A 15,386-nucleotide genomic window follows, 5' to 3' on the forward strand; every position below is an offset into this window, starting at 1 on the left:
GAATTACATCCTGCTGGTAATGCCACAGATGCCAATATTATCAGTGGGAGAAAAAGACCCAAAACACCCAAACCAAAAAACACATGACTGCTAAGCAAAAGAAACAAGTAAGCCAGCTGTATGTCAGGTCTACTCATGTTTCACAGGAATACTGCGCATGAAGCTGCATAGGTTCATTTTGATCATCACTGTTCATATTATACTCTCTGTCCACATGAATGCATATTGAAAGACTGGATTTTCTCCTTCAACACAGTGAATGTTAGGATATAGTGCTCAGAGGTACAAGTACAGTACCCATTACAAAAATTAAAGCCTGGGGAAAATGTGCTGTGAATTAATGTCCCTTTAGTTATACTTGCCACAATACTTATTCACTATTCAGACTAGTTTTAAATTGCTGGAAAGCAAAATCTCAAAAATATGGTTCCCACACACCATTATAGTTAAAGATATCCTCTGTTCTTTTAGTGACACAAGAGAAACCCCTGTTTGGATTCCATATAATTACATACTATTTCAAGCACAGCATTTATAGGCATTACAGAAGCGAGATTAGGGTGCAGTGGTTAGAAAGCACAAAATGCCATTCCGTCAATAAAGGTCAGCACTTCCATTATTCTTGCTTGTTTCAGCACGAGTTTCCTCTAGACAATTTACAGGAAATGGAAGGGAAAATAACCAAATCATTGGAAAAATTGTTACAGATGCCATCTGGTCTTCACAGATGGGCCTGTACTTTAGGTCATGTACACCTCCTTTCCCTCTGTCATCATCCACTGAAGAATTCGAAGCAGGTAAAGAAACAGAAGCAATAACTCTAGAAAGTATCAGCACACCATGTGCAGATAGAGCCACTGTAACTCCACTTAACACTCCACTGGGAGTCAGACAAAATTCTCCAGATTGATGAAACCTCACTCAAAAGGAATACAAAATCTGTTAGTCCTAAAGTCAAAGGTTAGATCTGTAATGAATCACAGTGGAATTGTGAAAAACAACTGGAAAAAAAAAAGGTGTATCAGAAAAACAAGGCAATATTCACTATTGCAATACTGACATCATGATATTATATGCTGTCCAAAAATATAACTAATCTTACCTTCAGTGTTTCTTCATAATCCACCTGAATTATCCCCAAATTACAAGTGGGAAACAGAGACACAAAATGACTACCACTTTGTCAAACAGGACAGCAGAACTGATTCATATCCATGTTCCCACTGCCCAAATTTTAATGCAATACTTGACTTTAGATCCTCTCCTTGCTCTTAAGCAAACCACATTCTGGTACTATTACAAGAAATCTCTAGCCATAAGGAATTTACAGTTTTTACAGCACAAGTGAAGAGTTTCTGCAGTTCCAATCTTCCTACTCAGAGAAGTGGGGAGGGGTTGTTTACTTCTAAAGTAAATACCATTTCACTTATTATTTAAAATAATATCTACCTCTTACTGCATCCTAAGGAGTTAAGCACAAAGTGCCTGTATTCCTTTCAGCTTGCTTGTTACAGAGTGATTTGTTCAAAACCATTCAGCAGCACAATCTGGACTTAACCTTCCTTCTCTCACACTCAGTCTCCCTCTGCATGATCACATTCATTCTTAAAGGGAGGCAACCAGCCGAGATCTGACAGATTACAAGAGTGATGTACAGACCACTCATTACAAATCAGCCTAGCACTAGCAAAATTGTGGCTACTGTTGCATTTCAGTATAATATGCTATCTGCCACTGCTTTTCCACTGTGTTCTAATGCAGATTATATCCTCAAGTCACCATCCATCTCTTCCTTCAGGAAGAAGGTATTACACTGGCTAAAGAAGGTATTACACTGGCTAATGACTATTATCTCATTTATTCTCACTTGTCAGAAGTCATTCACTGCATTAATAGTTAATGTTACAATTGATATGTCAGTTATGAAAACTTATTTAGCTTGTAGAAGGGCAATTCATTCAAAAGTCATCACTACATTTACTCGTTTTGAAGGGAAAATGGAAAATATAAACAAAACATAATGTCTCATCTAATTCATTCTACAATATAGCCTACTTTAGTGGAAAAAAGCTGGAATTCACACCTCTAGCACACTACCACCAGGACACCACCACTTAAGAACTGCTGTAGCATTTCACCAATACAGGAACCATGTGGTTCTACTTTTCAAGGAATTAACCTTAATAATCTGAGTGAGAACAGCAGTTACTCTGGACTCAGGGCCACACAAATAAATTTCCTATACTTCTACAAGATAAATAAGAAAGATCTTAGCTTAACTGTAAAACCAAACCAAAACAAACAAATAAAACCCCACAGCAACAAAAGGATGGGGCATTTTCCCCCTCAACTGCATCTACTACATGCTTCAAATGTTCAAGAAAGTACCTGTCCCAAGGATGGCTAACAGTGCAGTAACACAGCACACTGAACGTTTCTAGTAACATTCTAAAGTCAAACTGGCTAATACATAAGCATGTAAATAGTCCATTTTGTAAGGACTATTAAGACTGCTTGCAAAAGAATAGGATGAAAATATTTAAATGTAACTAACAATATGGCTAAAACTTAAATTGATGCTAATATATTCATGTCAGCTGTGCACTGCTTACCTAAAATCCATTTACCACGTCTACATGGATTATACAAAAAGATTAAAAAGGTGGAATGAGGGAGAAAACACACAGAAAAATATTTCCTCTTCCTAAGGCCTGTCAAGATAAGAAACAACAAAACCACTGACGGAGCAAATCATGTGAATGACTGAATTTGGAGCAAGCTTCATGTCCACTTTTGTGATCCTCAAACAACATTCTGAAGGTGACGCAAAGACCATTCCATGCATTGAGGGATAAAATGGAAATTACCTAGTCTCAGCCTCTTCTGACTAGTTTCCCTAAATCACTTCACCACCTCTTGTTTTATACTTAGATTGCAAATTTTATGTACAGAAATTATCTTTTCCATTTGCTAACAGAACGCTAAGCCCAGCAGCATCCTTTGCGTTACATGAGCGCAGGCAAACAGTAGTGTTTCGGCTGGCTGATGAACACATGGTGACAGTAGAGGCTTCCCACCCTTGAAACTGCAGAATGAGCATCAGTGAATCAAAACGACCATCAAAGGACTTGATCAACAATTGGACCGGGACACCAATATCAACACCCAGACACTGCTGATGAGACCAGGGTTCATTCCTTCCTCCAGAGTCCCTCCCAGCACCCCGACGGGATGTGTGCTCAGTGCCCAGGGGGAAGAGCACCACCTAGTGAACCTCCGGCTCCATTTCCAGACAAACCTGCACAATCCTGGCAGTCTCCGTTCAATCCTGCTTATCTCGCCATAGTCACCATACAGAGCAATTGGTGGTACGCCTCATACGAAGGCAAACGTATTGCAAGTGACAGAATAATGTGAGGTTTTCTTTCAGTGCCACACACAGCGTTTTGTCCTTGACCTTCCTCCTTGTCCTTTAATTTTGCCAAGAGTTGCAAAGAATAAGCCCCATAAAATGATCTACATAAACTATTTCAAAGGACACAAATGGTAGAATTCCTGCCTGAAGGAGAAGCAAGTATAGTTGTTCAGTATATTTAAAAAAAAACCAAAAAAACAAAAAAACAAAAAAACCCAAAACAAAACAAAACAAAAAAAAACACTATGGCAAGTCAAAGTCCTGAGCTAACACCCTCTCTGACAACATAAACGGACATCTCAGCATCTGTGTTTATCGTCATTTAGATAAGAGATATCAGCGAGGCGGAAGAAAAATTAGAACCTTCAGAGACCATCCACAGTTACACGTTTATACCTGTGCAACATGTCTTATTTTCTGCAGTTTAACATCAGAGCGAGCTCCTAAACATTGGAATATGGAAGTAGAGAGGATTGTCAAGTCCAGTGTCCTGGAAGCAAAGTTAGCCCTCAATTTCTAGACAGAAAAACAAAAAAAAAAGTAAACCAAAAGAATCCCAGGGGCAATAGCATTGGCTATGGCCTGCCTGACCAACTATGTACCAAAGCTTCTGTTAAAAAGTTAATGTCATGACAGCTACAGATGCATCGATGCAGATAAATACAAACACAACTACATGAATAGAACATGTCTACGCTTTTCTTCTGAATGTGCCTCAAAATGAGATACGAACACTACTTCAATATAAGAACAGAACAGTGTGTTTAGTAAATAGGTGAACATAAACTTCAATGTCCAAAAGTAATGCTGTAGAAGTGGAGTTGATGGTAAAGAAAAAGTAAGGTCAGAACTAGGTTCATTTATAGTGGAAACGAAGATAAGTGCTTCAGGTCACAACTGTCTGTAGAACAGAACAGTTGCTTAAACTCTGCAAAGCTTTTCCTATAGCAGAGATACTACTGTCATAGTACAGGTTTTTAAGAAATGAGCACAGATAAAGCAGTATATAATTTATTCCTGTTTTAAACAAGCCAAAGGTATTTCTCCTCTCTCTTGGAAACCAAACCAATGCATTAACTTTACTGGGAAGTAGTATGGTTCTTCTACTCTGATGGACACTGGTGTTCCCTCTAGACCACAGGAGCCAGAATCTAAATATTTCGTTCAGGTAGTGTGATGATTCCACGGAGTAATAGACATGATTTATGAAAAAACACTAAAACCCTTTAGCTCCTAGTGACTTGAATGAGATTTGTTGTTGCTTAGTAACTCTTAAAAAACCAGACATTTGAAAGCTAGTAATACTGTGAGCAGCTGGGTAGAACTCTTGTTGTTTATAGTATTCTAATTGTCTAATAGTCTAAGACTGCATTCCTACGACTGTAATACTTATCAAAGTACTATGTTAGATGGTGAAAGTGCTCTGTACCAAGTAAACAGTTGGTCCTTACACAATTTCACTAAGATGAGTTTAATTAAATTGTAGACCACCTATTTTACAGGTGACACAACTGAAATAAACTACTCAAGTCATACAGAAATCTTGTTATAGCCCTGTTTGACAGCATTATTCATACTAAGTTTTCCATCTGCTACGAAGAAGCCATCCTGTTTTACAGTTCTGAGCAATTATATGCCTGCAGCACTAAATGGGCCGACATCGGGGATTCTGTGGTACAGCCATGAAATGTTCTGTATTTTTTCCTCCATACAGACAAAATTATACAACAAAGAGAATTCTTATGGTAAAGTATGTGCCTCGAGTTTGTGTAGTTTTGAAGGTTTATTATTAGTCTTTGTCATTCTTCTTGTAGATATTGATTCTATACCAAATGCAATTGTATGGCTCCTGCTGGTATCAAGAGATGCCATGAATCTACATCTGAGGGCAGAATCTACCTCACAGAAGATAAATACCTCTTACAGTCTGTAGTTCAGAGAAATGTAGGTGTTAAGAAGGACTAATATGTCTTTCTTTCAAAAGACATTCAGTAAACTGCTTATTCATCCTGATATAAAAGTAGATCAGAAAAATTGTGGTTTTCCACCAGAATTTACGGCCTTTTTAAATAACAGCTATTCAAAATACTTCAGTGCAATTCATTTTTACAACATGGAAGACAAAGTACAATAGTGCTATATCATATACATGAGAAATTGTCAAAAAATATTCTATACTTAAATGCCCCCTAGTAAAACTTTTTGCTCATGTTTGTTCAGTTATGATCAACTATAAATCAATAATCAGATTACAATACAAGTGGGCCTGGCTGGCATAATATTCCTTCCAAAATAAATTCCAGGGGGGCTATATATATTTTTTCTCTTTTTACTGTGGATTGCTATTTAATCAATAATGAAAAACAGCCACAAAAGCAACATGCCAGTAAGAGTCCTGACCCCACAGACTCTGTCACAAAAGCAGACCCACCCCACTGCCATTGTTTGTCCCTCAGCAGCAGGACTCTGCACTGCTTCGAGGATATTTATAATTACCAATCTGTTTGTTAAATCAGACTACTGAAATACTGTCAGTACATATGCATGTACATACATGAAAGCAAACACACAACTGCAGCAGTAGTGATGCAAAAGAGTTAATACATCTTCAACATTCCCATTTTACCTGGTTTCAGTAAAAATGGTACAAGGATGCCAGGAAAATGGTGATTTCACCATGATGATACATTTCTATCTGGATGGTCCTCAGGGTCTATTTGGCTCTTGCTTAAGGTTTTTCAGAATTAAACCAGCACATCTTTGATATGAATACAATATGATAAATTCTGAGACACTTCCCAAAAAAAGATTTCTCATTTGATGTGGATCTAATGTGGATCTAATGCACTTCAAATTTCATTTAATGGCTATCAAAAATGTCCTCAACTGAGTAGAAATAGCACAATTATAAAAATCTTGAGAAATAGGCATTGGGAAAATATGGATAAAAAATGTAGATTACGGTGTCATCTCTCCAGTTCCTATTCATTAGCAATGAACTTTTAGCCAGAAGTATATCTGAAGGAAGAGCAGGTAACAGTAAAAAAACTCCAAGTGTGACGTCTCTGGCTTTTGATGCCCTGATCACCTTTGCAGACAAAGCAGCTTCTCTGAAACTCAGCTCATAAAGCTGTCTTCTCAGAGACACACAGAGCATTACAAACAAATTGAGAGAGATCCATAGCAGCATCTGACAAAGGAAGTTTTCAAACATAGATATACACACACACACGAGCACAAAACAGGCCCCAAAATTTAGGAGGCTATACAGTCCAAATGCCAAGCTCCCATCTCTGTCAGTTAAAGATGTCTGTATGTTATCTAGAAAAATCTTCACTGACAGTTACAATGGCTTTATGAGATGCTCCTATGCCTGTTCCTATAGCTCCCTTTCTTGGCCAGCCTGCTCTCCTGCACTAACCCCAGGCAGATCTCACTCTCCAGATGAAGCTGCAGTTCCCAACTCTGCTTCTCAGATAGTTCAGCACCAAGGATTAATGTCCCCTGTGGCTTCCCAGCCAACTTCACCCCACTATATCTATTCTCAATTACTCTTATAACCAACATGTACTTTAATAACTACCTCAAACTTTTTATCTTCAATGGGTTTTTTTATAGCTGGTGGCAATCAAGACCAAAAATCAAAATTCTCAGCTGATCCCTTCACCATGTAAAATTGTACATGTACTTTTTTTCCTAAATTGGTCAATCTCCTCCTCCACCTAATCCCACCCTCAAAGTTTTCTTCCCTTATTCATTTCTGTAAGGTTCATATTAGCACTATTAAAATCCAGACTTTTTTTGCCTTGACTGTATGCTCCTACATTTCCAACTTCTTCCCCTTACTACTGCAATCCTTTTCCATAAAAAAAAAACAAACAAACACTATTCCTGGTAGTATTTGTCAATCTTAACTCTAATAGGTGTCTCTTTGGTAGAAAATGGTTTGCTCTATTTAAAAAAAAAAAAAAAAAAGGATTTTCCACTGCTCTGACATGTCACTGTCATGCCTCAGTTTACCCATCTGTGACACAGAGAATAATTATATGCACCTCTTTTTTAAAAGCTTTATTTTTTTAGAGATATAGTTGAAAAGCAGCTATTGGCCACACTCTATATTACTATATAACTGCAGTCTTTACCTTTCCCAAGCACTTTGAAAAGTTTTGTAGAATATAACAAACAATTAAACATATTCTGCTGGTGACTTTATTCTGTTCTTTCTAGTCTTCACCTGGAATTTAGATTTGAAAATGGACTTCATAAGTCAAATTTCTTCTCTTTTAGCAGCTTTACAGACTGATTTGAAGAAGCTGGTGTAGTGCTTCCTATACTAAAAACTACAGCTAAGCTTTAACTAGTTTGTGATTCCTGAATTGGGAAAACAGCCACATTTTAACAAGCTGAATTTACATGCAAGTATTTTAATGTAGCCTCATTATAGTTCATATCAACTTTGGGAATCTGTCAAATGTTATCATAGAGGTTACTATAAAAATTCCTGCAGTCCACAAAGAATGTTGTATGTCTGAAGTAAAAGAAAACAAAACTCTGAACTCCAAAACAAACAATTTCTGACTCCCGTTGCACGTCACTATCAATAGCATCATTGTTTCCATAGCTACAAATGTAGACTGCTTCAAAGGAAAGAAGCAGAGAAACTGAAAATGACAATGCACAATCAAAACAGGCACATACAGTTTTCAGACGGCACATGTGGGATGGAGAAAGGAAGTAACATGGTGGCACAGAATTCTGTGGGGTTTTTACATTTGACAGTAATGCCAGTGATCCAAGCACATCAAGCTCAGAACAGTAAGCAGCAGTTAACCTCTCACTGCAATATCGCTTGATACATTTCTACACCTAGTGGAAGGAGGAGGAGAATAGAAGGATGGAAAATACCAGCAGGAATCACCAAAGCAAATATACAGGGCAGGCGCCCTACTCTTGCAGACTCAGACACATTTTAAATCTGATTTCCTTGGTATTTTCAGAGGTTCAACATGGTTGTGAAGATGATCAAATCCTTTATACTGCTCTTATCACAAATGATGCCAAAACATACATGCTACACTTAGTACTAACAATAACCATTCCAGGAGAGGATACAGCATCAAAGCAAATCACTGCACAGGGGGTAGATACAGAATGCGAGGGTGAGAGCATACAGGGAAACATGCAGTGTCACCACATGAAGGGCACTCCACAGCATCCAGCAACTATTCTGTCCTTCAGTATTAAGTTCCTGTCCTCTAAATAGTACCTCTGTGATAGCTTACTTCAATATCAACCAACCGCTCCAGAACTAACATCCTCATAACTTTCACACTGGATAGGGAGGTAAATTTTGTTCTTCCTAGAGCTGGAGTTCCTAAGGTCCACATATGCAGACCTTTCTCTGTCAATTCTATAATGATGAATGTTGGAATAAAAACAAGACCAGTATCCAAGACTCACTACAGTACCACTCTTCTTGGAAGAAACTGCATAATGTAGTGGTATACTGCAATTTAATTAATAATCCCAAAAAAAGCAAAACCCATTTTTCTATAGTATCTTAAGAGTGCTCTGGCATTTGCAAGGTAGTTACAAACTCTGTAGTTTACACCAGGAGCAAGATGCCTCCATAGGTTGTAGTGGCATATTCAGAAATCTATCAGACTAATTCTTCCCTTATCAAAGAGAGTGACAACTCTTAGAAAAAAAATCCCACCTACCATGTGCTTCCTTGGTCTCACAGGCTCTAAGGAATACAGTTATCTGCAATAACATTTTCTTCCTACAACCTTTTCTAAGAGAGCAGTTGATAAAAGTCACATGAGAACATAGTATTATCTGCACACTACACTAAAAGTCATGTCTGGTATAAGTTTAGGAGATGAGAATCATATTAGAAGATGGTGGTCACTATTTCCTCAAATGTTGCCACTGCACAGCTATTGCTCCTTTACAACAACATTTGCTAAGTATCACGCTTTGCAGGCATGGTTTCTATGAAGAATACCAGATCACGATAAACGAAGTAGCAGCTTGAGATTATAAATTCAGCCCTTGCTATACATGAGCACTGACATATATGACCTTCAACAATTGTCACAAGAACAGAAGAAACACCACATTATCTTTATTACAGCACTGAAGGCCCCAACTGTTAGCAATTCTAATCAGCTTTGGCAAAAGCTATTTTAACACTTGGGGCAGTGAGGAAGGTAGACAATCAAAGTCTCAGTCACAAGAATATTACTTCGCAGACTAAGCAAATCTTATGTCTGAAATATAGCTAGTTTAGACAGCAATATGATAACCATTAAACTTACAAATCAGAACTCCTAATCCTTGCAGCATATGTTTGAATAATATGTAAGCAAAACTCAGACTAGAAAGGTAAACAAAGGTTTAGAAGGACCAGCAGTAAGTCTAAAATGGAAGTTCCTCAAAGACAACTCTTATTCTTTAAATTATTTGTGCCATGCATGAGAATTTTTTTTTTTTTTTTTTTAAAGACAGGTCAGTCTCTGAAACTTAGAAAAGCTGCACAGTGTGGGCCTTATATTATATCTCAAATTTCTTCTTTAAGACCTAGCTTGCAGCAGTAAGTTAGAGTTGTTGAAACCCAAGATTTCTCTATGAGCAACTTGTGATGTTAAAATACTAAGGATTCTAGCATCTTATTACTTTTAATTGCACACTGGAACGGATTCTGTTGGAGCAGAAGTAAAAGCAGGGGCTTTACAGTTTTCATGTTTGCCTTGGGCTACTAGCAGAAGAATTCAGGACTTTTTCTAAGGTATGTCAGTACCAATGATGTGTCACATGTCATTACTTTATAATTAGGCTGATAGCCAAAAAGAATAATGAAGCTGGCATGCTATTAAAAGTATTGCCCAAGGCATAAAAGCAGACACAAGCATTTTAAAAAGGCAGTGTAAAAATGATATAAGGAACTATTTATCTGTGCTTCTATCTTTTCCGTCACAGATTCAAATAAGTAATTCTAACTTGTGTATGCATTGAATATTTAATTATCCTATGCTAATTTTTTAAAAACATATTTCATATCTGAAAGCAAAATATAGTGAAACCCTTCTTTCTCTATGAATACACGCTACAATGAGAATAACAGGCTATCTACACCTTATATACTCTAAATTACAATTTGATAATCCATCTTTCTTCAACCCTTCAAATAAGTAACTAATCACAAACAAAATACATTTTAAAAAACAGAAAAACAGCCCTTTTTGTCAAGAGTTTGCAATTTACTTAAGGTGCATTAATGATTCTATAACAATTCATGCCTTAAATACTGGATTTGTGAAGACTGGAACTTCATTCTGTATCAAATTTTCTATAAATGCTCCTGACAGAATCAGGATTTAGGAAACTCAGGGCTGTAACCTTACGTAGTTTAGAAGACACTTAGTTCAGATTGTGTCCAAAAGTTAGACAGACTAGCAGAATGACCAGATTACATAAATGTATTTTATAGCCAAAATAACAGTCTTCACTCAGCATGGCCAAATTTTAGTTCTTCATTAACACAAATAATAACAGATGTCCTATCTATTCCTTGCAGGTACACACATCACAAAATGTGTGCTATTCCATGTGTTGATGTTGTATAAACTACTGGAAGAAAGCATTGCCCCATTTGTGAATTTCATCAACGTTACTCAAAATGTAAGACTTCAAATTCATTTTCCTTCTGAAGTCAGAAAAATATGTAAATGTGCTATTGGCTAACTACTATTAATATTTTTCCAGTTGGCCAAAAAAAAAAAAAAAAAAAAAGTCCTTCATGAAGCTGGCAGATCTGATTCTTTGTTCCCTCTGCACAGTGCTTTCATTTCCAACACAAAGACAGACAGAGAAGTATTGTGTTTTCAAATGTATTACAAGGAATCCTGTGATTTAGTTGTTGCTATTAAAGAATTATATTCAGAGATTATATATTCTGAAGTGAAATTATCTCCACCTAACTATCCTCCTCTTATGTTCTAGACACAGAATTGATAACACATTGGATTACAGCAATATCATACTGCAGAAAAAGGCAGGTGACTTTTAAGAAAGTTATCTATTATTTTGTTGCTTATTCCTTGAATACTGCCAAAGGAAGGACTACTTAGTTTTCTCTCTGTACTCCAACACCAGCGTGCACAGTCTTAAATGATTTTTTGATTCATTGTACTACAAAAATAAGTTGACACATACAAAGCTAAATATGGCAGGTAATGCTGTAGAAGGTCAACGTTCTTCTGAAGGTTAATATCAGTGCACCACTTGCTCTTCAGTGACAGCTAGGGAAGGACCACTGCTACACTGGAAGACACAAACTGGTATCATCCCTTTACTGCTGATTTGCAGACAACTGAAAAGGTGTTTGATACTTTGATTCACCAAGCATATAACTGAGGTTTTGTGTCCTATCTCTACTCCCCATTTTCAAATTTCCCCTGCATCACCAGGTTTCTGGTCACTTATCTCAGCAGCCCCATTTCAATCTGGAGGCTGCTAAGGGGCAATGTTATGTTTTGGCATGAGGTCACACTAAATATAATGGGCCGCAAGCGGAGTAACCATGGGAGAAGAGAAATGGTTTCTCTGTTCCCCTCCACGTACTAAATAAGACTTTTCTCAGCATGGAAGTACATGACAAATGTGGAAAGTTTCTGTTTAGAAAGATCAAAAGCCTATAAAGAACAACATAAGCGTTGGTATATTGCTTTTAATATATGCAGCATATTTTCACATATAAATTCATACAATCAATGACATTTTAAAACACCTTTGTGTCAATGGCAAGGTAACCCCACATTTTTCTAGATGTGTATTCTCACATAGATAACTAAGGTTAAGTTCATAGATTAATTAACTTATGTAAAAAGAGCCTAATCTTTCAAAACACCACATATGACCAACTAACTGAAATCAGAAACATATTTGAAAGTACGCATGCCTCAGACTTCAATTTGAGACTGTTTTTTTAATTTCTGGGAAAATAACACCACAGTTACTGATGATACCTCAGTTCACCTCAAGGACTAAACTGAGTACATATCAGATGCTTTCTATTACAGTTAACTTGCAAAAGGAAAAGTCAATGCCTCTAACAAAGTAAAAATATTGATTTTTTCCACCTGATAAAAACAACCACAAGCAAGTTGGAAAGCACTGCGTTCTAGGCATAAACAAGTAGTTGCATAATTATGTATTTCAGACTGCGACAGCAATTTTTCTCCATTATTATTAGAATTTATTTTGTCATTCTTTTTTGATAAATGCAATTAAAGCTTTATAAAAAAATAAACATATAAACACATCTCAAAATCCCCAAGCATCTACTGTGACTTAAATGAAAGCACAGTGGCTAAATAAGCTCCACTACTGGAGTTCAATGTCTGGAAATTTGTATATTGATGCTATTAGAATAACTACATTAGAAATCATTCCCAGAGAGAATCCCTGGAGTGTATGTGTTTAGGTTTTTTTAAGTTGTGGCAATTGCAGATAAATAAGATCTTTAATCAGTTTTTCCCCTTCATATAGATTAAGTTAATGATTCTGATTTCCCTGCACTCTGAAAATCTTTGCCCAGAGACAGAAATACAAAATATTGTATGATACAGTTAATATCTAGCTTTAAAATATATTAATTCAATTTACAAATGGAATTTTAGAAGTGAACACTTGAACTCAAAAAACATTCCCATCTCTGGCACGTCACCACCATCGCATATCGTATGTATTAACGCAGAAAGCGAACGAAATGCATCAATTATTTCAAATCGAAAACCAACTGTTTCTGAACACGATGCAAAGTTGACACATGTGCGTATTTTACCATTCAAAACAACAGATTCAGTCATTTCTCAAAACAGGAGTCACTAGTAGTACCTGGAATAGAGATCTACTTTATACATGCCATTTAACCTGCACTAGGCAGCACAAATGTGAACAGACACAAAACATCCCAAATTAGTGGCAGGTGATCGTGTTCGGAAATCAGACTGCTTCATTCAATGCAAAGCACAGCAGCAACATCTATTCATCAAACTGAAGAGAAACAGCAAAAATAACAGCCTCACTTGCTAGGCAAGAGAGTCCAAGGACTTCACCATTTCCTGAAGTCCCTTCCTCAGCTTCTGAAAAACACGAAGGCTTACCTTTCTGTACACCAGCATGTTTGGGGATTCATCAGCCACCCCGTTGCTGCTTTGCCCGTAATTATTTCCTTGTGCCATGTCCCACAGATTTGATCCGCTTTCGAACGCTGCACTGTAAAAGGCAAAAACGGTTTCAGTAAGACATCGCCTCAGGTCTCCTTCCTTCCCTGATGATTAATGGACCTGACTTTCTACCAACATGTTGTCAGAATCAGTGTAAGCTCTTACTCCAACAGATATTTACATTGGAGCAAAGCTGCTAATTCACCATTTACTGTCATTACTCTCTTTTGCCCGTAAATAATGAATGTAATACGTTAATCTAATTTAGACGTTAATGAATTGTCACTCCGAATAGCTCCCTGACATACCACTAACCACCATATCATGCAGACGCCTCCTCACAAGGCACACACCCTCCGCCCTGCGCAGCCTTCCCCCGGGGGTGCTCCGCACCTTCCAGGGCACAGTTTTGGGAGGACTGACTCGGCCCGTGACTGCGCATCCCGCAGTGCCCTCTCCTCGCACCTGGGGCCATAGCAAACTTTCACAACCCTCAAACGCACAAAAAGCCAAGCCAGATGCTTTAAACTTCTCTTCAATTCACCACCACGTGTGTGCCCTTACACACATGCCGGGGGAGGGATGCAGGTGACGGGGCGGGGGGGGGAGGTGGGAAGGAAGAAACAAGCCAGAAAACCTTTCCGGCTGCTTTCACCTACTTTCCTCGGTTTTGAAGAACTACTTATTCAGGTTTTCTTTAAGGTCTCTTAAGCCTTCACTTCATTCAGTATTTACTTTCAGCTACACATGTGTAAATCCAATAAGGACACTGACTTTGTTTGCATATCCCAATTATTATTAATGTTTAACATCCCTCAAGGGATACAAGACTCTTTACAACCTCTGGATAGTGTTTGTGGGAGATAAGCATGCACATGTACTGTGATTTTTGCTCATAGGATTGGATATAAATGTGCAATAATACATGCTCTGTGTACACTGAAATACTTAGAAGCATGTAAAAAGATAAAATAATAAACATTTTAAGGAAGTTGGTTTTTTTCATTTTTTAATCCAAGGCCACTGATTTAGAGAGGATTCTTTGCAATTATTTCAATAAACCTATGCCCCATAATGCATATATTGTGAGCTGTAGTTACTTGATTATCCTGTTGGGGTTTGTGTCGTTTGGCAGACACATGTGTGGTATGAAAACCTTACCATTAGTACACTGCAATAAAGCAGTAAATGACGATGTTTTTAATTAAAGGTTCTCTCACACAGGTAAATTCTCCAGGTTAAAATGAAATTGTAATATGTATCTGGCTATGGATCACATGACTTACCTATTACATTGTTTGTACAATTAGATTTTACATTTAAAATTTGCCCAGAACATTTTACAACCTTTCTTGGAACTGTTTGTGAAACTCATCATCTTACTCAGCTCAGTGTGCTGTAAAACCAATAAATCTTATTGAACTTGGGGACTACCCATGATTCCAGGACAATAATTGCCTGGTTGAGAAAGAAAGGCCCATCTATCCAGAGGGAGTCAGTCTAGGTGCTTGGCATAGCCAGTACTCTGAGTTCCCATAAAACTGCCATTTCAAAATCACTTTCTCCTGCACCAGGATTTCTGTGCTTGCACCTTTCCTGTCTCTTCACAGCACCAGCTCCTCACTTCTTTCTTGCAGCTTAAATATGAAAGAAATCCCATTACTCATCCTGATGAGTTAGGTAGCTTATACCAAATGGGTGCACCTTTAGACCACACTTGCTCCCTTATTCTCTGTATA

The 15,386-nt window shown here is 37.5% G+C and overlaps 1 protein-coding gene across 14 annotated transcripts in view; it reads right to left on the reverse strand.

The window, feature by feature from the left end:
• Positions 1-14,078, reverse strand: part of RGS7 (regulator of G protein signaling 7) — a 258,562-nt gene extending 244,484 nt beyond the window's left edge. For 7 of the 14 annotated variants that reach the window (XR_003397989.1, XR_003397987.1, XR_003397988.1 and 4 more), the window contains exon 1: positions 13,585-14,076. Coding sequence is in view for 9 of the 14 variants with exons in the window: in XM_026844730.1 (XP_026700531.1) it covers positions 13,585-13,662 (78 nt within the window). In the remaining 5 variants the exon portion in view is untranslated. Of the gene's footprint in view, positions 1-13,584 lie in introns of all 14 variants that reach the window. The other 7 variants (XR_003397985.1, XR_003397986.1, XM_026844728.1 and 4 more) reach the window with 3 other exon arrangements.
• Positions 14,079-15,386: the final 1,308 nt, after the last annotated feature.

The sequence above is a fragment of the Athene cunicularia genome (assembly GCF_003259725.1).
Source record: "Athene cunicularia isolate RWA chromosome 3 unlocalized genomic scaffold, athCun1 chr3_part1, whole genome shotgun sequence".
NCBI lineage: Eukaryota > Metazoa > Chordata > Aves > Strigiformes > Strigidae > Athene > Athene cunicularia.